This window comes from Pygocentrus nattereri, chromosome 3 (genome assembly GCF_015220715.1).
Source record: "Pygocentrus nattereri isolate fPygNat1 chromosome 3, fPygNat1.pri, whole genome shotgun sequence".
In the NCBI taxonomy this organism is placed as follows: Eukaryota; Metazoa; Chordata; class Actinopteri; order Characiformes; family Serrasalmidae; genus Pygocentrus; species Pygocentrus nattereri.
Window position 1 is genome coordinate 15,432,467 of NC_051213.1, and position 26,127 is coordinate 15,458,593.

The 26,127-nt window shown below is 38.4% G+C and overlaps 2 protein-coding genes and 1 long non-coding RNA gene across 3 annotated transcripts in view; 1 reads left to right on the plus strand and 2 right to left on the minus strand.

The window, feature by feature from the left end:
* LOC108441520 overlaps positions 1–2,806 on the plus strand; it is a 29,567-nt gene extending 26,761 nt beyond the window's left edge. Inside the window, exon 4 of the long non-coding RNA XR_001858947.1 lies at positions 2,566–2,806. This is a non-coding gene — a long non-coding RNA (uncharacterized LOC108441520). The remainder of the gene's footprint in view (positions 1–2,565) is intronic.
* snx10b (sorting nexin 10b) lies at positions 1,760–4,438 on the minus strand. The gene is made up of 4 exons (XM_017721088.2): positions 4,071–4,438; positions 3,860–3,960; positions 3,219–3,320; positions 1,760–2,726 (listed from the first exon to the last, which is right to left on the minus strand). The coding sequence occupies exons 1-4, from the start codon at positions 4,161–4,163 to the stop codon at positions 2,522–2,524; spliced, it is 501 nt and encodes a 166-aa protein (XP_017576577.1). The 5' UTR covers positions 4,164–4,438; the 3' UTR covers positions 1,760–2,521.
* Positions 4,439–4,577: 139 nt separating this feature from the next.
* On the minus strand, positions 4,578–9,045 carry cbx3b (chromobox homolog 3b). Its single transcript, XM_017721087.2, has 5 exons — positions 8,812–9,045; positions 7,414–7,559; positions 6,863–7,022; positions 5,534–5,694; positions 4,578–5,403 (listed from the first exon to the last, which is right to left on the minus strand). The coding sequence occupies exons 2-5, from the start codon at positions 7,551–7,553 to the stop codon at positions 5,286–5,288; spliced, it is 579 nt and encodes a 192-aa protein (XP_017576576.1). The 5' UTR covers positions 7,554–7,559; positions 8,812–9,045; the 3' UTR covers positions 4,578–5,285.
* Positions 9,046–26,127: the final 17,082 nt, after the last annotated feature.

Sequence of the window (26,127 nt, forward strand, 5' to 3'; positions counted from 1 at the left end):
TAATTAGTTAACCATTGGTAAACTGTAATCAAGTTCTTTAGGTTACACTTGAAATGTTAAACAAACTGATTTTTGTTTCAGGAGAAAAAAAAACACTTTTAGCACAAGCTCAAACTGATGGTAGACGCTTTGTGTGGTGAAGGCCTAGAGAAGAATTTTAACCGTACTGCACTGAGTGCTGTAAAACATAGAGGTGGAAACTTCAGTGACTGTTCAATGGCTGTTTTTTCTTCCAGTGGCGTCTTTGAGCTTTTGTTCATTGATAGGATCATGAACTCAGAAGTGTACTAAGGAATTTTGGAAGTCTGCAAAAAACTGCTCAAACAATAACGATCTGAAACATGCCAGACACCTTTTAAAAGTACCTTGCCAAAAAGGAAACTAGTGTTGAAAATGTCTGTTAAAAATAATGACCAGTTTTGACATTTTATTTCCTAACACAGTGAACTACAGAACTGTGCAAAAGTCTGAGACTGTCCTTCAGTTATTCAATTTCCAGTAAAAATGGCCATTAAGCTTAAGTTACCCATTTTTAGGAGATCTCTGTGAAGAGGTTAGATGTAAGATAAAAAGTCTACTTGCATAAGGAAGAAGAGTCAAAAAAGCTTTTGAAAGATATAGATTAAATAGGACTCCTAACAGCCATGCAAGACCTGGTAGACCACCAAAACTGTCGCCATCAAATAAACAAATATTAAGTGTCCATCCTTCTACTGTGAGAAGACAACTCAACAGTATGGGTCTAAAAGGATGTGGAGCTGTCAAGAAGCTGTTACTGAGAAAAATAAATAGACCAAAAGAAGACCATTTATAGATTAAACAAAGAAGCTGTTGATGTTCTCAGTCCAGACCTCAAGATCACTGAATATGTTTGAGATTATGTTGATTGTGAGAAGCTGAAAATGCGACCAAGACTAAACTTTGGAAGTGTAGAAAAATATTCCTTAAAAACTGAAAGCAAGTTTACCCGAAAAGAACAGTTGTAATAAAGAGTGGACACACCAAATAATGAATAAGTACGATATTTAGTTACTTTGAATGTTTCTTTAAGTCTGAATCTTACTGTAATTACAGTAACCATTTTTTGTTAGACATTTTTGTCCTCAAAATGTAAAAAAAACAAACAAACATACAACTCACGCAAATCTCACAGCTTTCATACAATCTACAGACATACACAGCTGTGGGGGTATTCCACTGGGAGCTGCTGGGTCTCAGAGCTGCCAGTTTTGCTAAGAGGCAGCTGACTGCATGGGGACACTATTAAGACACTCTCCATCGTTAGAGAGGCAGCAGCGGGCAGTGACACCTCCTTACTGGAGTGACTGGGAGTGGGAGAGATGCTCAGGAAGACAGGAGATTAGGAAGTCATCTCAACCTGTTGGGCAAACCTGAACATACAAGTCTTTATCTGAATAGGACAGTGCAGGACAAGACAGTTAAGACAAGGGCCACTTCTCTCAAACTGAATCTGCTTACAAAAGAGGGGAGTAAAACAAAAGAGAACAGGACTGGGTTTGACTTTAAAGCAAAAGTACAGCATTTTTAAATATGTTCTTATAATGGACGTAAATAGGCAGGTGTTTAAGCAACTCAATAGGTTTCCGTTCTTGTCTAAGTACAGGGAAATATGTAGAATATATATGTCTGTGGTAATCAACCATAAGGTATGGATGTTGAAGATTATTTTTAATTGTCTATTTTGTGTATCATTCGGCTTCTGAATATTTTACAAAACCACCAAACTTTGTCACAAAGATAAAACACACATTTTTATATATTTATTTATTCTAAAACTTGTCAGATCATTCTACATGTAAAACATTTACACTCACATCAACATAACATAACATGTTGGATGCTTGTACAAACTGAACAAAAACAAATGACTGAAGACCAGTGGGCTGGCCGTACAGAAACAAGCATAGCAGAAGCGCCATCTGCTGGTCAAAAATGTACATCGTTTTAAATAATCATCAAATTTAACAATGGACAAATTGCATTTTAGACATCTAAGGTATGATCTTTTAGCTCTGCAATAAACATGTGATCTGCAATTAACACATGATCTGCAAAACGAATTAGGTGTTGGTTCTCAGATGCCTCACTTAATTCAGCACATTGCAGTTTAGGGACATTATTTTCAAGCATAGTCTGTAAATTATTTCCAATAAATAAACCAATAAACCACTGTCTGCTGTTCTGAGTGAGACTGCATTCTGAGTATTCCTACATAAACTCAGCCTTTTAAGCCAACGTAATAAGTAATTACATTATATGTTATTCTGATACATCTTGACATGAGTAGGAAAGAGAAGAAGCAGCTCTGGAAAAGAACACACAATTTAAAAACTATCATTTATCATTCATTCCTTGCATGTACATTCTTGCTTTCTTCACATTTGGCCTAAACTCAGGCAGCTGCAAATAGATTGCAGTATGATTGAATGTGCTACTATGAGCTTTTAGTCAAGAGTATATTTAAAAGCTATGGCCCAGAATGAATGTGACATAAACCCAGTCACCCTGAGTCAGTCTCTCCCTCCTCCTGTGTGTTTTCATCAGAGCCAAAACGCTGGGCCTGGGAACTGGAGTTCTGAATGGCCTGAGCGACGGTGTATCGGCTTCTGCCTTCAGCACATGCCTCAATCTTCTTCACACTCAGCTGAGACTGAAGAAACAGGTGCAGGCAACTGTCGGACAGCAGCACTGGACTGCCCACAATCCTGCAGACCACACACAGGAATGAAAGTTACTGTCCATAACTGATTGCCAGTTCTATACAATAAAGCCCATTAGAATGTTAGGAAAGTCTTACAAAAAATTTAGGTGCCAAAATCTAGAGGCCAAACAGGGTTTCTAGTGATGCCAGAAAAAATTTCCTAAATAACTGTGGAATGGATGGTTCTTTAAATAGATTTTGATCATAGTATTCAGAGAGGGGAAAGTCAAAGGGACAACAGGAGTGTCCAAAACTAGCATTAAAAAAAATTATTAATAGATATTGAGAAAATGGGACACTAACAACAGTGCAAGGATATGGTAGACAGTCAAACTATTAAATCAATCTCCCAAGGTGTCATTGATTTCTCTCAAAGAAACTCAAGCTCCATGGGGAAACACCTCAAGCTATGTCATACCAACAGTGGGAGCTGGCACAGTTTGGCATTTAACAGTCTTGAAAATACCTATGTTGTCTGCTTTTCTCAGACACTTACTCCTCCAGGAAGTGCCTCAATCCCTCCATGCGGGCAGAAATCTGTCTGGCATTGTTGAGGCTGAAGAAGGGGTTCTTTGGGGGAAGCTCAGGTAGATGCACTCTGAAAGACACATCGCAGTCCAACCAACAGTTAGCAGCATGGTTTACATTTACCATGTTATCCATGTCATATGCAACCATGTACACAGTAAATCAGGTGTGTTTTCCATGGTGGTAGTGTAGTAGACTGTGAAATACTGTTTTGACATACCAGAGTTTTATACTGCTAAGTCAGTAGAAGTCAGACAGCTGTGTCAGGCAGTGTTTTTAATAATGATATAACTACTATCTCATGTCAATATCATAAGGTTATAAATACATGTTTCTGCAAGCATCTTGGAGGTAAATCAGCAAAAAATGGCTAGGTAGAAATAAATTACAGATCACAATGTAAATACATAAGAATAGTGCTTCACAGTGAATACCACATTTTTTTCACAAACACCTCATTAGAGTTGCGAGAGCCCAAATCAAGGGCACCTCCTATTTAAAAATAATATACTGAAAATATATTACAATGTATTTTCTTAATATTTGGAATATGCTGGCAACATGTAACAATACATTCAAATTTTAAAGGGTTATTTTGTGCGTACATACAGGAGCAGGGCATTATCCTGCAGCTTCTGCCTCAGCCACACAAACTCACTGTATCTCCTCCGCACGCAAGAGCTCTTCTTAGTAAAGGCCAAACTGTTTGTCTATGAGAAAGGTGAGAGTCAAATTCTACCATTGCACTAGCAAACAGTTGTGTATGTGCTAATTCCAATCCTGAATAGCAATTGCGATCTCATATGCAAAATACACTTACATGTACGCAGATTTCATAATCCATATAGGCATGCCAGAAGTCCTCTTTCTGAATGCGAGGATCCCGCACCCAAACACTGATGAACTCCTGCATAGGACTACAGAGTGAAAAGGAGCAACAGCGTTATGTAGCTGATGTGGAGAAAAGATCAGAATGTCTGACTGGGAAAATGAGAAGTTGACAAGTTATAGGGAAGTTTAATAGCAACTGTGGGCTCATTTGGGCTGTCACTGGAGTTTCCGTTCATGGAGAAAGACTTCTCAATTTGGGACTCCAACTGTCAACTGTGCAAGTTTAAGATTAATATAGATTAGAAAGTAAGGTATAAAAAACTGGAGCACTTTGATGACTCCCATCATTAATATAATAAAGCTGTAAAGCTTCAGAGAACCCACTTTTACACTACATTCAGTTGATGACACAAACTCATTTCTTGATGTGATGTAGCAACATATCTAAAATTCAGTGAAATTGTGCAGAAGTAATTAAGTGAAAGGAAAGAGATGATTTTTTGAGGTAATCTGACATTTATTAAAGCACCTGGAGTTGCCCATTCATGGACTACCATGAGAACATGAAAGAAAAACAGACTAAAAACACTATCATCCTGACAGCAACACATAAACGCCTTTCTCAAGATGGAATAGAACATTATGCACAACATATTATTGGAACTTTTCGAGAAAAACTGGTTTTAAAGGCTACATTTTCATTTGTATGTGCAAATGAAGAAAACTACAGCTCTAAGCTCACAGATTATTGGTCTTAATCACAGTATAGTAAGTGCTAAAACCGGGAGATCACCAAGACAGACAATATGAGTGACTAGTCCTCATGTACCATTTATCACCAGCATTCAATCAGACTGGGGCACAGCACATGCTGTGCTCCCCTTAGTCTTTTCAAGTGCAGTCAAATTTCAGACACATTAAACTGATTATATGACATACTTTTCTAAACAGCAGTCTACAGTTAAAATACAGTATTGTTTAACCGGTTGATATCTATGTCATCTGGTTTGCAAAACAATGACTTACAGTGCATCTCAACAAATAATTCAGTACTTCTACAAATTCAGTGTGCTAAGACAAGTTTCACAGTGGTGTAGGGATTCACACACTTTCACAACATGGTAAGTCACACAGTAAAACACATCTTAAGTGCGAATGAGGGGAAATGTTAAAAGCTTGCACGAGGCATTGTCCTCTTTCATTTTTACGGTTCCTCTTCTCCATGCCACGTCAGTTTATCCTCATAGAAACCAATAACCATCTGGGGCCATCTTGCACTGGCCTCCCTGGCTGACAGCAGGGCCACATCGTCTGTGTCTTTCCTGCAAAGCCACAATCATTTAAGAGAAGGGATTAGTATGGAGGTAATATTACCATAAAGGTTAAAAGAAAAGCAGCTTACAAGCAGTCTACAAAACAATGTCAAGAAAAGATATAACAGAAAAGCAGTGCCATTTGATGAGAAACATGAGCTCTCCATGTCGGTCAGTAGAGCCGATGATGCGCTCTGGCTCTGGGGAAGTGGACCGGTTATCGGCAGTCGCCGTGTCGTGATCACCTGGTTGGCCAGTCTTGCTCTCTGTCTGCTTACTCTGACACTGCTGCTGATGGACCTGCCAGTTACAAGCAAAAATATAGCAGTTAATAGTTAATAAACATGCCGAGGTTTACACCAAGTTTTTGAATAGATGGACCTGGTGGAGTATTGTCTGATTAGGAATATCAGTTGTTTTGCTATTATTATTATTATTATTATTACTTCAGTCTTGTTAAAAGATAAATGTTTAAGAATTATTAATGGATAAGGAAATCATTTCACCAGTACTGTGTTGGAGGTAATGCGGTAGAAAGTAATGTAATTACAGTAATGTGATTACTTTTTTCTACAGTAAAGTACTGTAAGCCACTACAGTTTAAATTTTTGTAATCCAGTTTCAATTACCCAATCAATAAGAACTGCCTTACTTGTATGTCTTTAAGAGAACAAAAATTACGTTAAATGCTTTTTAATCAAAGATTACCTCTATATATACAGCCTGCATCTGCTAACTGCTTGACTATAACTGTGAATATAAGGGACACAGCATAAACGCACAAGGCTCATAAACAATCTTTCTTTCAGAAACAGCTCTGTAAGCTATACATAATATATATAAAGATTTTATTTGGCGGCAGCTGCTTTTCTACTGTTTAGTTTGTTCTGATTAGTTTCTATGAAAAAAGGCCATAACAATGCAACTTGATACTGACATGTATTTTAAATGATGACTAATTTATTCTTTCTTTCTTTAAAAAATACTGAAAAGAATGCATGATTTTCCCTTGTAGAGCTGGTACAAGTGGGTTTCACAGAGTAGAGCAGAAGCAATGAGATTACATTACTTAGTACTTCGTGAAAAAAGGAATCAGATTACATTCTGAGAGTCAAATACTTAGTGACTTGTAACAGATTCCTTTTTTGAGTGACCACCCCAACATTGCAGCAGTAATTATTCTATTGTCTTTTTTAACACACACTAATAGACAAGGTTGTCAGAAATATATAACTTTGAAATGGAAAAACCTTCACTGTGTCTTATTTTATAAATACTTTGAATAATATAATTAGTATGTTATTAAACCATGTTATCATCCCCATTATCGTCCCTTGATGTTATTGTGTGTATGTTTCCAGCCTAATGTTGCTAATATAACAGAGGAAAGTTATGCACAGAGAGAGCATTTTTATTTACCAAAGTTCATTATTTGGCCTAATGTGACCAAACAGGCATAGACACTTACTGTGTCAGCATCCAGCTCAGTTAGTTCTTCTTTGGGTTGGATAACAGGCTCTAGAGAGTTGCTGTCCTCTCTCTCTCCTGAAACCGCCATGTTTCTGAGAAACTCCTCAATCAGCTCAGGGCAGTCCAGATTATCTTCTGGCTCCCAAGTGTTTTCAGCACTGAGGAAACAAAGTAGTAGTAGAACCAACGTCATTGTTTGCACCATACCTTCAGCCTTCTGTGAACCACAAATGACAGCAGTCTGAGTTAATGTTGTTGACCTGAACAGCAATCAACAAGAAAAGGGGAAAAATGTTAGGCTGGACAGCACAGCACAGAGAGACCCTTTATAAATACACCTCTTGGACTGCAGATTTTATTTATTTACTGAGCAAGAACTTTCAGTTCACATATTTCATATACAAATCAGAGACAATACAGCCGTTTGTAAATCACCTGACCAGGGCCTAACAGATCCAATCAAACCTGCCAGGAGCCTAAAAGATTTATATACTGGAAAAAAGACATGGGTGTAAATGGCCACACTGTCAAATGTTCCTTGACACTCACTCAGTGAAGCCTTTCCACTTCAGATAGTACTCCACTTTTCCATCGTTGACTCTTCTCCGGATAATTTTTTCCACAGCAAACTCCTGGACAACTGTCGTCTCCTCCGCCTTCCTGTTTTTCACATTCTGTTTTTTCCTCATATTTTCCTGAAACACGTGTCAAGAGTTATTTCAAAACGCTGTGAACCCTTGGTAGATCTGATTATATGTAAGATGTCAAGCCACATTTTCAACAGTATTGTATTTTTGACTCATTTCAGGGCTGCGCTTTAAGACATAAATTGAAGATCCTATTTTGTACAGTCAAAAAATCTGGAACTTCCTAGTCTCAAGATGTATGGATTGCAACAACAGAAACTTCCTGGTCTTAATCACCATGTGAGGCTGGGTAAAACAAGGATGATGCTTATGCACAACAACAGTGAGCTGAAATACTGGAGATCCCCATGCTCCAAACTTTGAAACATTACTGTAAAAGTGTGTCACAGCTTGCTTAAAGAATTAAGAAACTTGAAATTTTTCCTTATACCAAACATAGTTTCCCTTTTGTTTTTAATTTTGCACTGGAGCTATGAAGCTGGGCAATGTAGCTAAAAAATAATGAAGGTCGGTCACCCAAAATAATTTGAGTTCTATTGAGACTTCTATTATATTATCTTTTGGCTCCACTGTTAAAATAAGGAATTAAACTTTGGGTGCCAAAAGTGTCTTGGTTGATAGTTGATTATGTTTATTAGATTTTTCTGCTCTAAAAGGTTCTGTTATCCCACTTGCTTGCACACAAAACAGCAGTAGGGATTTGTCAAATAACTGGATCCAGTAGACGTAAGGCATCTTTCTCTAACAGGGGAGCTCAGTCCTCCAGATCCAGGAGATCCACCACCCAGAGAGTGCAGATTCAACACTCCGGGGTCTAATATTCAGATGCCCCTGTAGGCCTTCATTGCCTGAATCAGGTGTGTTTGATTAGGGCTGGAGGTGGATCTCCAGGACCAGGACTATGGTAGTGTAGTCCTCACTCCTGTCTTGTTTTATCCAGCTTTGTGAAATACCCTCTGCTCAAGAGTTACACAGGAGTAGCAACGTGGTCACCATAGAAAAAATCTGCAGATAGTCGCCTTCCAATATTTATTAGTTGCGAGCGAGAGCCTTGGCGAGCGACTGAGTACAACTGGTGCACCACTTAAGGTGGAACGGAAAATCCGAGTAAGAAGCTAACTTCAGCTTCATTTCGAACACAGCCTCGGAGGTCATTACACGGACAGCGCGGTGCGCGGAGAAAGTGCGATACGAGCCTCTGCAGGTTTTCAGGGCTGGTTTCTGTGACAGAGGGTAAACGAAGGGCACGGCTAAACGGAAAGAAGAAGTATCTGGGAGCTAACGTTACTTGCTAGCCCACCTGACTGTCGCTCTTATTTCACAGCAGGCTTTCTCTCTCTCTGTCTCTCTCTCTCTCCGTCTCTCTCTCTTATTCCCAGAGCAGCTGAGGACTTTAAACAGAGAGTGACCGCTCCGGCAGGGTAACGCTGTCTGCCGCTGTGCTCTCAGCACTCGCAGTGTGTCCGCTTCCTTGTCGGCGCCGCCACCGTGGCTTTAACGGCTTTTGTTGTGTTTACATAACTTTTCATGAATGAGTGAAATTAAAAATGGCCGATTGGGAGAGGCGGCGGCGGAAGTGCGGGGGGAGGCGGGGGCCTTAAAGCGGCAGGAGAGCTCAGCTCAGCACAACACGGCGCGAGTTCACTGATCTGGCTGGAAGATCACAGTAACGATTCACTTTTAGGTCCAGTTACTCACTGTAGCCTACACACTTACAGAAGGTGGTTCTCCAAGGGTTCTTTATTAAAGGCAATGCTTCTGTTTAGGACCATGAGTTCTATGTAGAACGGTGTCGTGCTAAAATGGTTCTGCATGGGCAAAACGTTCTTGTACACAGGTTATATACAGTCCTATACAACACATGCTCCTTCAATCTGAAGAACGCTTTACCATGCGAAGAACCATTTACACATGAAACAGTTCTATATAGACCTCGTGGTTTTATGTTTTAGTAAAGAACCCTTGAAGAGCCATCTTTTTGAATTGTGTAGCTTAACAGTCCACGTTATTTATATATCGCACACAAACAGGTGGCACAGGTGACTCTTAGTCAGATGAAAACAAGTTCAACACATCCTTGTTGCCATATTTATAGTTTTACATTTAAAAAAAATCCTTAGCATGTAAATTACTTCATTCCCAGAAAGTCCCATGGATTTTTTTTTTTTACATTTTTTTTTTTTTTTTTTTTTGAAGTAGCACAAATAATGAATTTTACACCAAGTTTGAGAGCACTGCATCAGCCAGGCCTCACCATGTAAAGGGGGGAAGGTACTGAAGTACTGACTACAGCAGGAAGGCACATGACTAGGAAAAAAGTGTACTACACTGTACATGAAGCCTTAGGTATTCCAAAGAAAAGGGAAAAAAAACTTTTATGTTGTCATTAGGCAAAAAGTATTCAGTCAGCTTCAATCATCAGCTAAATGTTTCTATAATACTACACTTTACTGAGCACCAGGTAAGAGCTCAGTGTTTTACAATTAAGAGTTATTACTACTAATAATAATAATATGATAAACACAAGGAAAGTATAAAATATCTAATTTAAAATCAACAGGATAAATAATGTAAAAAGATAAATATGTTAAAGAATATAATAGAACTTCAATTAAAACCTGAACATAAGAAGTAGGATGGAAATATCCTCCTAAATATCCTAAGTATTGAAATATTAAATATTATGAAAGTTAGTGATCATAGCAGTGAGTCAATGATAAATAGGTGAATGAGTGTAGTTTTCTGAGTTAGTTAAGAAACTCATTAATAATATACTTTATATAGAGCGTTTCTGTAATATATTAAGATGATATTACAGTGTCCCTGTGCATAGTGACTGGATTATGTGTAGGGTGTGGAACTGATGCGAACTGTACTTCTTCACCTTCCAGCTCCGCATCTCAGCTCAGCAGGAAGAAACCAGGGTGGTCACAGAGACAATACTTTACTGTTACCAGGATGTCCAGTAATTTCATTTCTTGTGATGCAGATTGTGTAAGTGCCCAGAACTCTACAGAGCACAGTTCGTCTGGTTCCTTCCTTTGGAGAACTTCGTTTCAGTAGCCACTCTGGGTCCATAAATCTCTCATGTCTACTATTTGGAGTCTGTCCATTTGAAGAGCTCTCAGAGCACTGAGTCTCAACAGACCACAACAAACTGTAGCTGGCAGTATTACCAGGTGACCACTAGAGGGGAATCAGTTGTTCAGTTTCAGTTTAAGCCCCTTGATTTTGTTTGGTTCTCTACTAGATAACTAATGCATTTCCTTTTACTGAGAAATTTACATTAAACAAAACACTAAACAAAGAGTAGATTTTCATTCAGTGACTCTCAGCTCACTTAAAGGCAGTTTGGGCAGATGACATCTTTTTTTCTGTTAGATTTTAAATATTTTTATTATATATCATTTTTTAAATTATGCTTATGTGAGTATTGAATTATGAGATGAGCACTTGGCTTTTCTGATTCTTAATCTGTAATTTTATTTTAAAAATCAAATAGATATTCATGCTTTCTATTTGTGTTCCATATTATTTTTTCATTCTGTTTAATATCATTCTGTTTAACTGCACAAACTGTGTTGTCATCCCTGCTGACCTATATTGTATTTTGTATTTGTTAATTTGTATTTTGTTAATAATCAGTTGCAAAACTGTATTACGAAATACATAACTACAATAAAAAGTATTATTATTAATAATAATAATAATACCAAATAATCAGTTTCCCTATAGTTTTAACCAATTGACCACTTCAAAATTATTATAATTAATATAACTGTTCATCATAGTCTGCAACACAGTGAGTTTCTTTAATCTTTGTGCTGAAGTGTTGTCATGTCAGGTTGGCTGTCAGTGCAGAGCTCCTTCTCTCAGCTCTCCCTGCTACAACTGACCAGGAAATTTTGTGTTAGGTTGTGGCTCCTCCCTAATGGTGACCTCAAAACATGATTGACGGTCTCTCAGCATCCAATCAGAGAGAACAGTGCATCTGATTGGTTTCAGTGTTTAGCCAATGGCAAAACTGTATTCTTAAAAAAAAAAATAAAAAGACAAAAAAAGAAAAAAATGCTTCATCACCAGTGTCCCCAGTATTAAACAGTAGATTCACAATAGTTGCCATTAATGTAGCTGCATCAAAGCCCCAAAATGAAGACATTCAAAATGAAAAAGTCAAAGCAGATCTTTATGATTCTCCATAACATTTATCTCTTAACATCACCTGCACTGGTATTTAATCAGGCACGACAGCTATGGACCTCAAACACCAATATCTTCATAAGTTTCTTAAATTTGTTCTTGAGAAAGATCCCAAGAAAAAGTCTACATCGGATTTGTGATGTGTTCTTAAATCATTGTTCTCACATTCGTGCTGTTGAGTGTGTAAATTCTGTTCTTTTCTAAGAATAAATGCCAAATAAGAAGTTTTGGAGAATGAGGCACTGTGTTCTTAAGTTCAGTGTTTCCTTTAAGTAACTTTTTAAGGCTTTCATTTATTATTTTCCCCAGTATCAATAAGTAGATCACCTTATTATTGGCATACTTAATATAACTGCTTATCACAGTTACAAAAAGAAGTCAATAGATATTTACAAACTAATAGACAATTATGAAACTCCATAATCTTATTTAGATCACTCATATTGTAATTCTACATTTGGTCCACAAGAGGGTAATCTTTGCCGTAATTCAGTGGCTTTTCACGTGTACTGGATTGTAAATCCTGTTCATAAGAGTTCAGATTTGTCATTATACTTATGAAACACTCTACAGCAACCCAGCAAATAGCAAGCATAATAAAATACTAAAGCTAGTTCTAAAACTGAATAAATAGAAAACAGTTGTGTAAAAAAAAACATTTGTTTTAGTCTAATATGTTTAAATCTGTTACATTCATGACAAACTCCAGACACAGGAATTCTTTTACTTGAACAAAATCAGTGCAAATCCAGTCTTTTTTTCACATTTTTGAATTCAAAGACATTTATTTTATCAAATGACAGTTTTGCATGAATGTGTCCATTCTGAATGCATTTTACATGAGCTTGAAGTAAAGCTGTTAGGTAGGACCATATCAGATAAGAGATCAGGTAGAATCTAGATGTCTTTAGCATATAACTTTGGCTGTGTTTTACTGATTTAGTTTATTTACAGAAGGTGTCCAGGGTTAGGTCACAGCTTATTGTTTGATTTAAGGCATTTCTGTATCACAGAACATGTGTGATTCCTTTAGCAATTTCTCACACAGCACTAACTAGTTAATCTTTTAGTTACTCTGATGGTGGAGATGGGTAGTAAATGATTACAGCTGCCCATTTACATTTACATCTTTGCCCAGTAACATCATCAAACTTTCCAACTTTAGCTCCTGTACTGTAGCTGGATGTGTTGAAAAGTTTGACTGCAGTGATATAAGCAACTCAATACCTGAGAAGTTTTTTGTATGGGGTATCTATTCAGTCCTGCTGTAGTTATTTTTTCTTGACTTATTTTACTTGCAGTGAAGTCATTATTTCACCAAAGGAACAATACATTTACTTAAGTGTGAGTTTAGGCTGCTTGGTTCACCTCAGCCTGATGGGATATATTGTGCCTAATAAAGCACGTGCATTCTTCCTGTGCACTATGGAAGTGTTTGTCAGCCTAAAAGCTGTGTGCATAATAGCTGACAGATGGGCTGTGGTGTATAAGTGCTTCTGTGTTTAAGAGTCCAGTCTCAGCTCTTTCCCTGCAGTCCCCTCTCCCTCAGTCTGCTGTGTATCTAGTGGCAGTTTTGCAGCGTGCCATGGGTGAATGTGTTCTTTACTTGCAGCCATGGGCCCTGTCATCCTGGAAATGTGTCCAGATGGAAGGGCCCTGCTGTGCGTGGCTGGCTGGCACCCTGGGGGTCCAGAGAGTTGATCCTTAGGCTGGGGGTCTGCTCTGACTGGAGCTTTTTCTTTCCCTCTCCGTGCAGGGCTCACGAACCCTGGCAGGCCAGAACCGCTCAGCTCAGGTTACAGGTACACTCGTGCCGTCCGTGTCAGACATGTTGTTTTTGCAGCATGTCAGCCCCCATGAACCCGTGGCCAGATTAGCCAGAGTTGATTTAATGAGTGTGTTGCAGGCTATCTTAATTCATGGAGAGGTTTCTGAAAGGGTCAACTGATTTACAGTGAGCAGATCCTAAGGGTGGTTGAGATCTCATACAGTACATTCTGCTGTTTCTTCTCATATATACATATGTCATGCTCAGTAGATTTCCACTGAAATTATGCATTACTTTGCTCATGAATTGAGTCAATTGATTGCTGTCAAAGTTATGCAGAAAGACTTACTGATTAATGCCATGGAATGAGAAGATTCAGAGAGGATTTACTCACTATGAATTGATGTGTATGGAGCAAAGAGTGCATAATAGTAATATAATGCATATTAATGTCATTCTGCATGAGAAAAACAAATTAAATACAGTACTGTGCAAAAGTATTAGGCCAGAGAAAATGGTATGTACCACATATATGGGCAATGTGCATTTATTTGTTCAAAAACAACACACTGTAATTTGATGTCTGTCAGTGTGTTCGCTTAAATATTTCCGGTCCCACTCACTACTTAGTTCATCTAACTAGTCCTTCATCAAATTTAATCAGGTGTGCTGCTGATAGTATTTAACAAATCCATGCATGACAGGAGTTTACAGAGATGTCAGGAACCAAACCTGTGTTCCTCTAACTGCGTGCTTCTAACCAAGATATTAAGAACTTTGCTGAAAACCTTACTGCATTTGTCTTTTGTTTGTGTTTTTATCTTATATGATGTGGCAAACACACTTACTGCCAAGACAAATAGTTTAAACAATTCCTTTGGTTGCATAAGACTTTTGCCCAGTGCAGTATGTCACTTTATTTAGGTTGGTCAGCCAACCAAGACTTTATAAGATGGGACATTCAGCATCTGTCAAATTCAATATTCTAAACGCATCCAAAGTTACATGCAAATAAAAAAATGCCAAAAAAGTCAAGGCAGTTAAAACACTTGATATAAGAGTCACATAAATTGACCACAAAAATGTTGCTAAGTAATCACTGTTTTATAGCTGAATGTTCCATTTGAATGTTTTGATAATTTTCAAATCAAACATTTTACAACAAAATGCAGTGTTTTGCTATGTCACAGAAAGTTATTTGTTTAGATTTCCCAGTCCAACAATTAGGCAGTATTCGTGTTATTACTGCAACCTTGCACTTTCAACATGGAGCGAATTTAATGGCTGTAAAATTCCACCTGAATTGCAGAATCCAGTGCGCGGGCGGCTCTCAGTGAAAGCACCTCGCAGTCCTCGCAGCAGTGTGTTTGTAATAACCGTGGGCTGTGTGTGTTTTGGGGGAGAATATCTCCCTCACACATCTCACTTTGCCTTTCCATATCAGCACTCAAATCGCCATTATCAGCGGCATGTCAGCCACACTTAGAGCACTCATCTGTCATTCTGCCCCGCTTTGCTTTGAAAAGGCCGAACCTGACACCGGCTGACAGCCTCTGTTGTTTACCCTGCTTCAGGGACACGGGTGATTGTTGGGCGAACATGACACTGCATACTGGGCGGCAATATGGCGGCCGGCTGGGCCCCCTCATCACCTAACGCTCAGCACCTTTGTTGAGCCCCAAACCCAACAGAGTATCAGATTTTCAGGCCCATATTCGTGCAATCTGCGGCTTGGGCGATGATTTGGGTCGGGGGCCGGGGAATTGGTTTAGATTGGAACTGACATCCTGGAGGGAAAGGGAGGGAGTGGATGAAGAGAGACCACCGAAGTTAGCTTTCAAACAGACGTCTCCTGCAGCCCAGCACCATGTACTCATATGGTCTTAAAATAATGGTATCTAAAAGGTTTTTGGCTTATACTCTAGGAAAAACCTTTAATTGTTATAAAACCATTACATTATGGGAAGGTTAGAAAAGTTCTTCACACTCTTGCATCTTGTAAAAAAGGACACTTTAAAGGTTGTTTAGTGTTATTTTCTGTCAAAGAAACTTTATTTTTAGGCTTGCAACGTTCTGCTTATTACCATGTCTCTTGCTTACTCTGTTACAGGAGACACAGCAACTGTACATTAAACTTAGTCACAAAGCCAATTACAATATTAAAGGGGATTCTCCTATGAAAATCCTTACATTTCTAAAATGAATGTGTCTTCTAAATTGGCCTGCTAATATGAATGTGATGTAGATTCAGAAGGTTTCACTTACAGTGCAAATTCAGTCGATTGATGTCTTGATTGCCAAATTATTACCTAAAAGCAATATTATGACTTAAATATTTTGGGGTTCATATTGACCACAACCCTGAGTTAAAAGTGAAAGACTGTTCAGGAAACACTTCCTTAACTTGGTTTATAAAGCATTTGTTAACTTCCTTAACAAATGCTTTATAAACCAAAAGGAGTGAAAGACAAAAACATTCTTTACTTCAGTGTAACATGCTTCAGATTTATGTAGTAAAAATATTGAGTCCAATAAAAAGTCCATTTTTAGTGTGTCATATCAGTCAGCGCTAAAAATTTGCATTCACTTGAAAGGTCAAAGCATTTTTGTCATCATAGCTGACAAGTTGTGGCCACTGGTGAAAGGTTTGTTGATTGTTCCTGTGCTGTTTTTCGAGAGTCCTGTGTGAATGCATGCGTGTGTATGTGCATGTGTGAATGGTTGTTTCTGTCTTTGACAGTTGGGGCCTCTCTAGCAATTCAGTCACAGCAGTGTGTGTAGATGAGTGTGAAAACACTAACAAAGAGTGATGTGTTGGTGTGACTGCAGACTAATAGAGTTTTCTGCTCACTCAAACAGACCACAAGGCACTTAACATACATGAATGGAAGATCATTCAATACAGAATAGAGCCAGTGGGAATCAACCCCCCCCCCTTTCTCTATTTTTCTTCTTTCACTATATCCCCTCTTTCACTCAATATTTCTGTCTCTTATCATCATTCTCTGTTGATTTCCCTGTCTTTTCTTTCTGTTTCTCTCCTTATCTTATTTACCTCTCTCTCTCTCTCTCTCTCTCTCTCTCTCTCTCTCTCTCTCTCTCTCTCTCTCTCTCTCTCTAGCAGTATTCTCAGTTGGTGCAGGTACTCAATATTAGTTACAAGGAGGTACTAAGGCTATGCTGTATGAATGGGGGGTGGGGTGGTGGGTGGTTGTTGGCTGTGAGAGAGTGTGCAGACATCCTGCGTCTGACAGGGATCACATTCAACACAGCACTCCACCTATTTCCCCCTCCAGGCCACACACAAGCCCCTCAATCACTCTAATTAAGACACAACTGTGTGTGTGTGTGTGTGTGTGTGTGTGTGTGTGTGTGCTTTGTATATTTTATGATGCACTCATCCTGATTTTGTAGGAAAACTATAGAGAGATATGACTAAGTTAGATTTTTTTTTGTTAGTGATAAAGATTCGGATTTGTTTTAGAGTTAGACTGATTGAATAAAAAAATAGAAATAGAAAACTTTACAGTCTTAACATTTAATGTATGTCAATGAATGTAACAGGACACAGCGTATGCAGAAGTTGTTGTGCTTTATTTTATATTTATTAACAGGCTGAAGTTGGTCCCAGCCACGCAGCACACAAAAACCTTTATGAAGAATTTGCTCTCAAAACTGAAACTTGCATCTCCGCTCTCATCCTCAACTCAACATATCCCCTAGGTTCTTCCTGTCCGCAAAAAATAACAAACACAGAATGCAGTAAAAAGTAACAAGACACCTCACGTATGCATTTAAATCCATCATCAGCATTTAACTTAAAGAAGGATTGATTTGCTGATGTAGTTTCTGGATGACAACAATAAGGAACACTGGCCTTCACTGGGGAGAGGTTTGAACATTGTTAAATTGACACAGTGACATACTTAAAATCACTACTTACTGCTTTAATGTTATTTGTGCTTATTGGGTATACCTATTAGTGTTTTAAATAAAAATAACTGCTTACTGCCTAGATAAAAAAATTTTAAATGTGATGTCTTTAGGAACCTAAAACTTTTGAACAGAAATGTATATAATACATATGAGACATTATTATCAGCATCAGTTCTTACATGGTACATTAATTATATATCGCTGCATCATTATGTCAAAAACTGAAAATTGACAAAAAAATACAAGATACAAGATACAAGATTTTTTTCTGACAACAGCGATACATTCTAAATATAACATAAATATTACCCCACCTTATGACATTGCATAAAAATAAACCTGTTTATGCATGAGTGTGTTTGAGTATGCACGCAGTAGTGTAGCAGTAATGGGACCAAGAGGAAGCTGGACAGAGACAGACTGGCAGAAATAGAAAATGAAAGAGGTGACTAGGGGGAGAGAGTTAAAAGAAGAAGGAAGGACCAAATACATATTGAGTCAACAATTATCTTTTCCTTTTCCAATCTGTTCCACGGGGTCCATGATTACTTTCTGTAAGTGTTCTCTGCTTTGAAGCCATGATATGTGTGGTCATGTATGCAGTGCACAACATTGTCATGCAGGACAGGATGGTGTATTGACCTGTGACTGCAGGATATTCTGGAGTGGAAACCAGAGCCGGGGTCTGTCAGGATCTGCTCCCACATGGCCTGCATTATTCACAGTCTTGCCCCAGGGATAGGCTGCTTAATGGTCTCTCTGAAAGCACCTGACCGGACCACTGCGGTCACTATGCACATTAATCTTCACATCACCTGTGGCATTCTGCTGCATGACAACTCACACGGTTCACGTTTCATGGGTCACAAATACAGGAAGTATAATGTTTAGCATGGTTAAGGTGGAGGTTATGTGAATATCATTGTGAATTATGAATGAATCAAGACTAAAGGGCAGAGTACACTGTTGTGATTTTAGTGTTAATCGAGCTTTGTTTGACATCAGTGTCATCTTTGCGGTTCTGTAACAGATTTTAAAATGTTATGAGTCATCAGTGCAAAGGGTGGAATTGTTATTCTGAATTAATCATTTTTTGCTTCTAGTGATCAAAACAGAACAAAATGTATGTACACTTTCTATACATCTGTGTGACCAGTTAAGAATATACTTTGTGTTACATTTGTGTTACACAACCATAATGTTAAAAGCAGTAAATGAAGATTTTTACAGTGTACTAACATTAACACAAGCAACTACCCAAACACATCTTAGCTGCCTTGCAAATTTTCTTTCTTATGTGAATCTAAAATGGATAATGGTTACATTGGTGACATAAGATAATCTTCTTCCTAAAGGATGAGGAATTAGTGACTAATAAGCTTCATACTGGACTTTAACTGGAATAGAAGACAAAGAGAGTGAGACTCCTAACAAAAGTACAAAACCTGGTAGACCACCAAAGCCATCGTATCAGATAAGCAGTACTTAAAGTTTTCATCTTTGCAAGAGAGTAGAAAATCAAGCTCCACTTTTGCTTCAGATCTGAAAAAATCCATAGGTGTTTCTGCCCAGTTTCCACTGTGAGTTTAAGTACTCCTACATTTGAGATCTTTGTTAAAACACAGGGCAGTATGAAATATCCTCTTGAAAATGTTTGATTGGAAAGAAATTAATTCTACATCAAGATGACAAGCCCAAGCACATTGCTGAGGAGATCAGCTAAAGAAGCTGCTGGGTTTCTTAGAACAATTAGCTGACCATTCAAGAGTCCAGACTTCAACATCACTGAATGTGTTTGTGATTATTTGGATTGTAAGAAGCAGAAAATGCAACTAACTTCTAAGACTGAACTTTGGAGATGTAGAAAAATATACCTGCTGTTTCTTTAAAAAACTGAAAGTAAGTCTCCTGAAAATAACCGAAGCTGTAATAAAGGCAAAGGGTGGGCACACTAGATACTGACTTTTTTAAATGTTATATTTAGCTCTTCAGCCTTATGTCTAATTTTCTGCTATGTTTTGTGTATTGTTTTGTTTTGTTTTTTGGCTGAAAAATGTAACTCTTTTGACTGGACATTACATAAATTAAAATGTGGTGTCTTATTTCTGCACAGTACTATACTTCAGTAAAAAAGTAAAAAGGCTTTCTTTGTATGGTGGTGTGTGATGCAGTGGTTTGTAGTCCTTGGACAAAAGACTGGTACTAGCTCCTTGCTCACACATAAATAAGCAAAGTTATGGACTGTTTAATTTTATACTAATATGCATTTAATTGGATGTTTTATAAAAATAAAAGTTAAAATGCACAGGAATGTGACAAAAAAAACTGCAGGCCTTTGATGAGTATGTGTAATGTCTAAATGAATGTGTAAAAATAGTTTATCTTGGAAATGTAATTGAGTAGAAGGACCAGTATTCAGTTTCATTAGTACTTGAGTAAAGTACAAATTTGACAAATAAAACTAGAATCAAAAACAATCATCTAAGTATTTTCCAAACCTGTATACAGCTGTGTCATCAAATCTGTCCCCATCATTTGAAAGGACTTCTGTCATACACTGCTCTGTCTTCTACTGCCATGCAAAGAAAAACACTTGAATAGTTTTGAGACATGGGGCTAAGCTACAAATAAAATCTGGGAACTGTCATCATTTTCACCAATCCAGTCATAGAATTGAACACTGTGATTTATGTGTCAAATGATAATGTCAGAAGGATGCTGGCTTGATGCTTTGCAAAATCTGTAAGAAGAGTGTGGATGACTGTTGCACTTACAGCTTATAACATGTGTCATAGAGCCTTTTCAGAGACACACCTTAAATAAAGCTGAATTAATAACCATACTATATGACTGTCCTTGTAATTTGCATGAAAATGTGAAAAAGCAAAAATGTAAAGTTTCACCTTCTTCCATCAGGCTCTCGCTATGGATTATAAAAAATTGTGTAACAGAAATAAAAATTCTTTTATCTTGTTAATCTTGTTCTTAAACAATAGGAAAGAAAACGTTTTGCTCAGCCCAGTGCTGCATGTAGGTGGAAACAAGTCAACACATACAGCAGTGTCTTACTTTACTGTCATTGTTCTGTTTAGGTCAATCTACTACTCACTGATATGCTAAAAGATGGAATTTTTAGTAAGGAAAGCTAGATCCTTGGAAACACTGACTGAAGGTTAATTCATTATTTGTAATAAGCAGTATGTGGATGACTGAAGTCCAAGATATTCTTGGTTTTGTGCCATACGTAATACCTTAAATATAGTGATTGAGGGGTTGAAAAAACAAGAAAAAAGTAATGTACTAAAGTTAAAATATTTTTAGGTATGTGTATGTGTGTGTGAAAGGAATTGGCTGTGGAAAGGAGTGCACTAGTGGGAAACACTGAGTCCTCTTTCACTCCAACAGGTGTTGATCCCATGGCAGTGGCTGACAGGAAGTTTCCGTAGCACAACACGAAGCCCATTGGAGCTGCCATCAGGCTGACAGACGGGTGAATGACACCAATGAGAATGGCCCACTATCCTGCAGGCCAAGCCGGCTGGCAGTGAGTGACAGGGTGCGGGCGGGAGAATGGGCCGCCTTTGAACCTGAAAAGAATCTTTTTCCTCCCTCTCTCTCAGCCCTTTTCTCCCTCTTTCTCTCCTCAAGGTGCACGTTCCCCCTGACCTCCTAGCCGCTGCGCTCCTTTCTCCTCTGCGGCGTTTTGTTTCAGTGGGTGTGTGTGGTGGTGGGCAGAGTGGAGGGAGAGTCAGGCGTGTTAAATGCTCGCCTTTCACCAGCGCAACGCGTCAGTCAGCTTATTGGCCCTGTGTTGTTTGGATCTGTCAGCCCTGCTGGAACAGGGAGAGGAAAAAACTGAGGCGTGGAGAAAGAGAAACAGAGAGAGAGATGGAGCGAGAGAGCTGAGAAAGAGAAAGAAGAAGGAGTAGGTAGGGAGAGAGAAAGAATTAAATAGAAAAAGAGATAGAAGTAAAAAGAGAGACAGAGGGTATAAGGAGAAAGAGACAGAGAGAGGGTGGATGAGACAAGTGATACAGAGGAGAGAAGAAAGTCATGGAGGAAGTGAGCAAAATGGAAAGCAAGCAAGCAAGCAAAGTTTATTTATATAGTGCTTTTTACAACGGGTGTTGTCACAAAGCAGCTTTACAGAACAAGCAGTATTACAGAAAGAAAAAGAAAAATCTGGGTCCAAGGCCCCATGAACAAGCCAGTGGCGACAGTGACAAGGAAAAACTCCCTAAAAGAGGAAGAAACCTTGAGAGGAACCAAGACTCAGAAGGGGAACCCATCCTCCTCTGGTCTACACCGGATAGCAAACATTGTTAGTATAAAGTATTATAGTACAAAGTGGGAAAAAACATGTGGGGCAGTGGTTAATTTGATTAGTTTATGATTATGCAGCGGCAGCACCAGCATCTGAGGGTGAGGATTGTACAGCATTGTACAGCAAGAAGCTCAGTGGTGGTCAGGCCGGTCCAGAAGGCTGGTGAGCAGTGGCACCCGATCAAGGCAAAAGAGGCAACAGCATCAGACGCACAGGATGGGCAGCTATTCCACTCGGCAAAGAAAGTAAAGAAAAACAGAGAGTCAGTTCTGCAATGAGTGACTGACCACAGATTACAGTGTTAACAGAGCAGCAGAGACTCTGTCAGGTCTAGATCTGATAGGGAAGATTAATTACCAAAGACTTGACTATACAATAAGTTTTTAGCCTAGACTTAAAGACTGAGGCTGTGTCTGAGTCCCGAACATTAACAGGAAGATTGTTCCAAACCTTGGGGGCTTTGTATGAGAAGGCTCTCCCCCTAATGTAATTTTATTAATTCTAGGTACTAGTAGTAAGCCAGCACCTTGTGATCTGAGTAGGCGTGATGGTTCATAGTAGGAAAGACGTTCACTCAGGTACTGAGGAGCGAGTCCGTTTAGAGCTTTATAGGTCAGTAATAGAATTTTATAATCAATGTGAAATTTCACTGGTAACCAGTGTGGGGTTGATAAAACTGGGCTGATATGGTCAAACTTTCTGGCTCTTGTGAGGACTCTGGCTGCAGCGTTCTGGACTAAGTGAAGCTTGTTAAGGCTTTGGCTGGGACATCCAGATAGCAGGCCATTACAGTAATCTAGCCTTGAAGTAATAAATGCATGAACTAAATTTTCTGCATCCTGTAGAGATAATGCGTTTCTTAGCAATATTGTGGAGATGCAGGAAGAACCCTTTACATTAACAAACTGATTACAATCAGTGAGGTAGGACCTGAACCAGGAAAGAACTATTCCTGTTACCCCTACAAGGTTTTCTAGTCTATCTAGTAAGATACCATGGTCTATTGTGTCAAATGCTGCACAATCAAGGAGGACTAGCAAAGATACATTTCCTTGGTCAGAGAATAATAAAAGATCATTTAGAATTTGTGCTAGTTCTGTTTCTGTATTGTGATGTGGCCTAAAACCAGACTGAAATTTTTCATGTATATATTTCCTATACAAATAGGAGCTTAATTGTTTTGCTACCACTTTTTCCAAGATCTAGATATAAAGGGGAGATTCGAGATAGGACTGAAGTTTCATAGTTCGCAGAGATCAAGGTTAGCTTTCTTAATCAGTGGTCTAATTACTGCAAGTTTAAAAGTTTTTGGGATGTATCCAAGGCTAAGAGAGCAGTTTATTATTGACAGAATTGGTTTGGTTATTTCTGGTAAAATATCCTTGACTAAACCTGTAGGAATTGGATCCAAAATACAAGTAGAGAAATTTGGCAGAAGAAACAATTTTAACTAGTTCATTTTCTTGAAGTAAGGTAAATGATTCCAGCCTTTCTGCAGTGATAATAATATTCTCAGGATCTAGACTGGCATTATAAGGCAGATGGTTTGTAGAGTTTAACTGTGTGTTCTGAATTTTCTGCCTAATTCTTTCAATTTTATCACTAAAGAAATTCATAAAGTCATTGCTGCTATCATCTGGGGTTCACTAACTGTTTTGTTTTCTGTTATTTTAGAAATTGTGCTAGTAATCTAGGATTATCGTTATTGTTTTCTATGAGAGAGGAAAGATAGGCTGAGCGTGCTGTAGCAAGCGCTCTTCTATAGTCTATAAGGCTCTCCTTCCAGGCTTTTTGGAACACTTCCACTTTAGTCAGGCACCATTTTCGCTCTAGCTGTCTGGCAGTATTTTTTAAAGCTCGAGTATGATCATTATACCAAGGGGCAAGTTTTTTCTGCCTTGCTATTTTATTTTTTAATGGAACCACACTATCTAGAGTAGATTGAAAAGTACCCTCTAAGAACTTGGTCATAATATCTAACTCGGTAGGCTTAGATGGACAGCTGACAGAAGCTGATAACTGCGGAAGGTTTCTGATAAAGCTGCCAGCTGTGGGGGAAGTTATAGTCCACTTAATATGATAACATGGTGATGAACTCACATTACCACTAAACTGAATTTCGTATGAGATTAAGTAATGGTCTGAGACGGCTGTGCTCTGGGGGAGAACGGCTAAGTTATCTGTGTCTACACCAAAGGTCAGTATTAATCTAGAGTGTGGTTGAGGTAGTGTGTGGGTCCTTTTATAACTTGGGTGAAACCTATGGAGTCTATGATAGATATAAATGCCTTACTTAGTGCATCGTGAGGATTGTCAAAGTGGATATTAAAATCTCAGAAAATTATTATTTTACTTGAAAACGTTATTAAGCTTGATAGAAACTCAGATAATTCCTATAAGAACTGCGAATATGGCCCAGGCGAGGTGTAGTTAAAAAAAAGAATTTTTATTTGTTCCTCGATCAAGTATACTAAGTAAAAGAACTTCAAAAGAAGACAATTTATAGCTTACTTTCTGGCTCACGCCTAAAGCTTTAGTATGGATGGTTTCTATACCTCCACCCCGGCCGCTTAAATGAGGGCTATGCACATAGCTGTAGGTGCAGTCATTGCAAACTTGTATAACTGGTCTGATATTAATCAGGTTGCTAGAGCAAACTTTTCAAGGCTTTTTGATGCTTTGTGTTATTCGGGGAACAGACGCAGTCTCATTTGGGAGGAACCTAAGTGGCATCTCAAGGCAGTTTGTGATATGAGCATTTGTATTTATAGAATATTTGTATTAGCATGTGCCTTATTTACAGTAGAAGTGCTAGCAATCGCCTTATTTTCAGCAGTAACACTAGCATTATTAGATGTAGCGTTACTATTTTTGGCGCTACTTACGTGGCCTTCGCTTTGTAGTCAGTGAATGGCCCTCTCGATGAAAGAAAGAAAGAAAGAAAAGGGAAGAAGAATGAGAGAAAGTGATAGAGAGAGGAGAAGGAATAGAACAAGAAAGGGAGCGAGGAAGATAGAAAAAGAGAATGAGAGAGAGGGAAAGCTTGAGAGACAAGAGAGAGGTAAAGTGGGTGGGAAGAGAAGAGAAAGAAGGGGATAGAAAGAGGGAGACACACACTCTATATACAGAAGTCGAGAGAGCTCTCGTATAGTCCTCCCAGCTACCTCTCCACACCTCCATCCCCTTGACCCACCGCAGGGTCACTCACAGGCCACTCTGAACTATTTCATCATTTCACAAAGGTTCAACAGCCCTGCTGTAAATTCTCTATCTATGATTTAAAATGATTAAACTTAAAATTGAGTTTTAAATTTTAAAATGATTAAAAATTATTTTAAAATATTTTTAGAAATGTTTTCCCAAAAGTTACATTTTTAATTAAATAATGTCCACATAGTTCCAGGATCAATATACTGTCATTTGCAAAACTTTAGAAAAGAAGTTAACACATCCCCCACAGAGAACACATTTATGCACATTTTAATGCACAATTACTGTTTATTTAATAATAACTGCTGAATTTAATATTTTGGGAGGGAAAATAAAATGTAACCTGTGTAAATGTAATGGCACATATTGTTTTTTATTCAAACCCAGCAAATAAACAGAAATAGTCCACTAAAATTTGCAGGAAAATACCACATTTACATTTATTCTCCGTTGAGGATGTGTTAACTTATTTTCACTTAGGAAATCGATGAAACACACAATTGCACCAAGGGTGTTCAACCTATACCTTCCCAGCAACCTACAGCAACTGTAGGTTGAGTTCTGTGTGTTAAGCCCCAGTTTTGTTTGCTAAATGCCATTTACCTAATCTACAATGTAAATGTCAATGTGTGATAAGTAAGGAGTGCAAAACAATATTGCTCTCAAATATTTAAACCTGCAGTCATTTTTTGGGTTGAAATTCCTCATGGTACACCAAACTAGAAAACGTATAAAAAAAAAACTCTCTCTGAAAGTGCTGCCTTGCCAAATCCCCTCTGCTCTCTTGTGTATTGAGCTATTGGCTGGAGGAGCACTGTGTGCTTCTATCAGCCTGTTTGCTTTGGGGTGACTCCTTTTTGTAGTAAAGCCTCCTCCACTCCGCCTGAAGAGCTTCCTTTAAAGAGTGCCAATCACAGCTGAGCAGAAGGAGCACTCTCTGACAGCTCCCCTCCCTGCAGGGGCTAAGGGTAGAAGGTTAGGGTCAGGGTAGGCTGAGTGGACGAGGATGCATAGGATTTTATGCTAACGCTATATAATACCATTTCATAGTTTGTGGTGTGGATTCAGCAGGGACAAATGAATGAAATCACCATTGTTAACTAGCAAAAATACTGGCTAATTATTTGGTATGTAATTGCAAATGATTGGGGTAGTTCACTGTCAACTGAGCAACAATT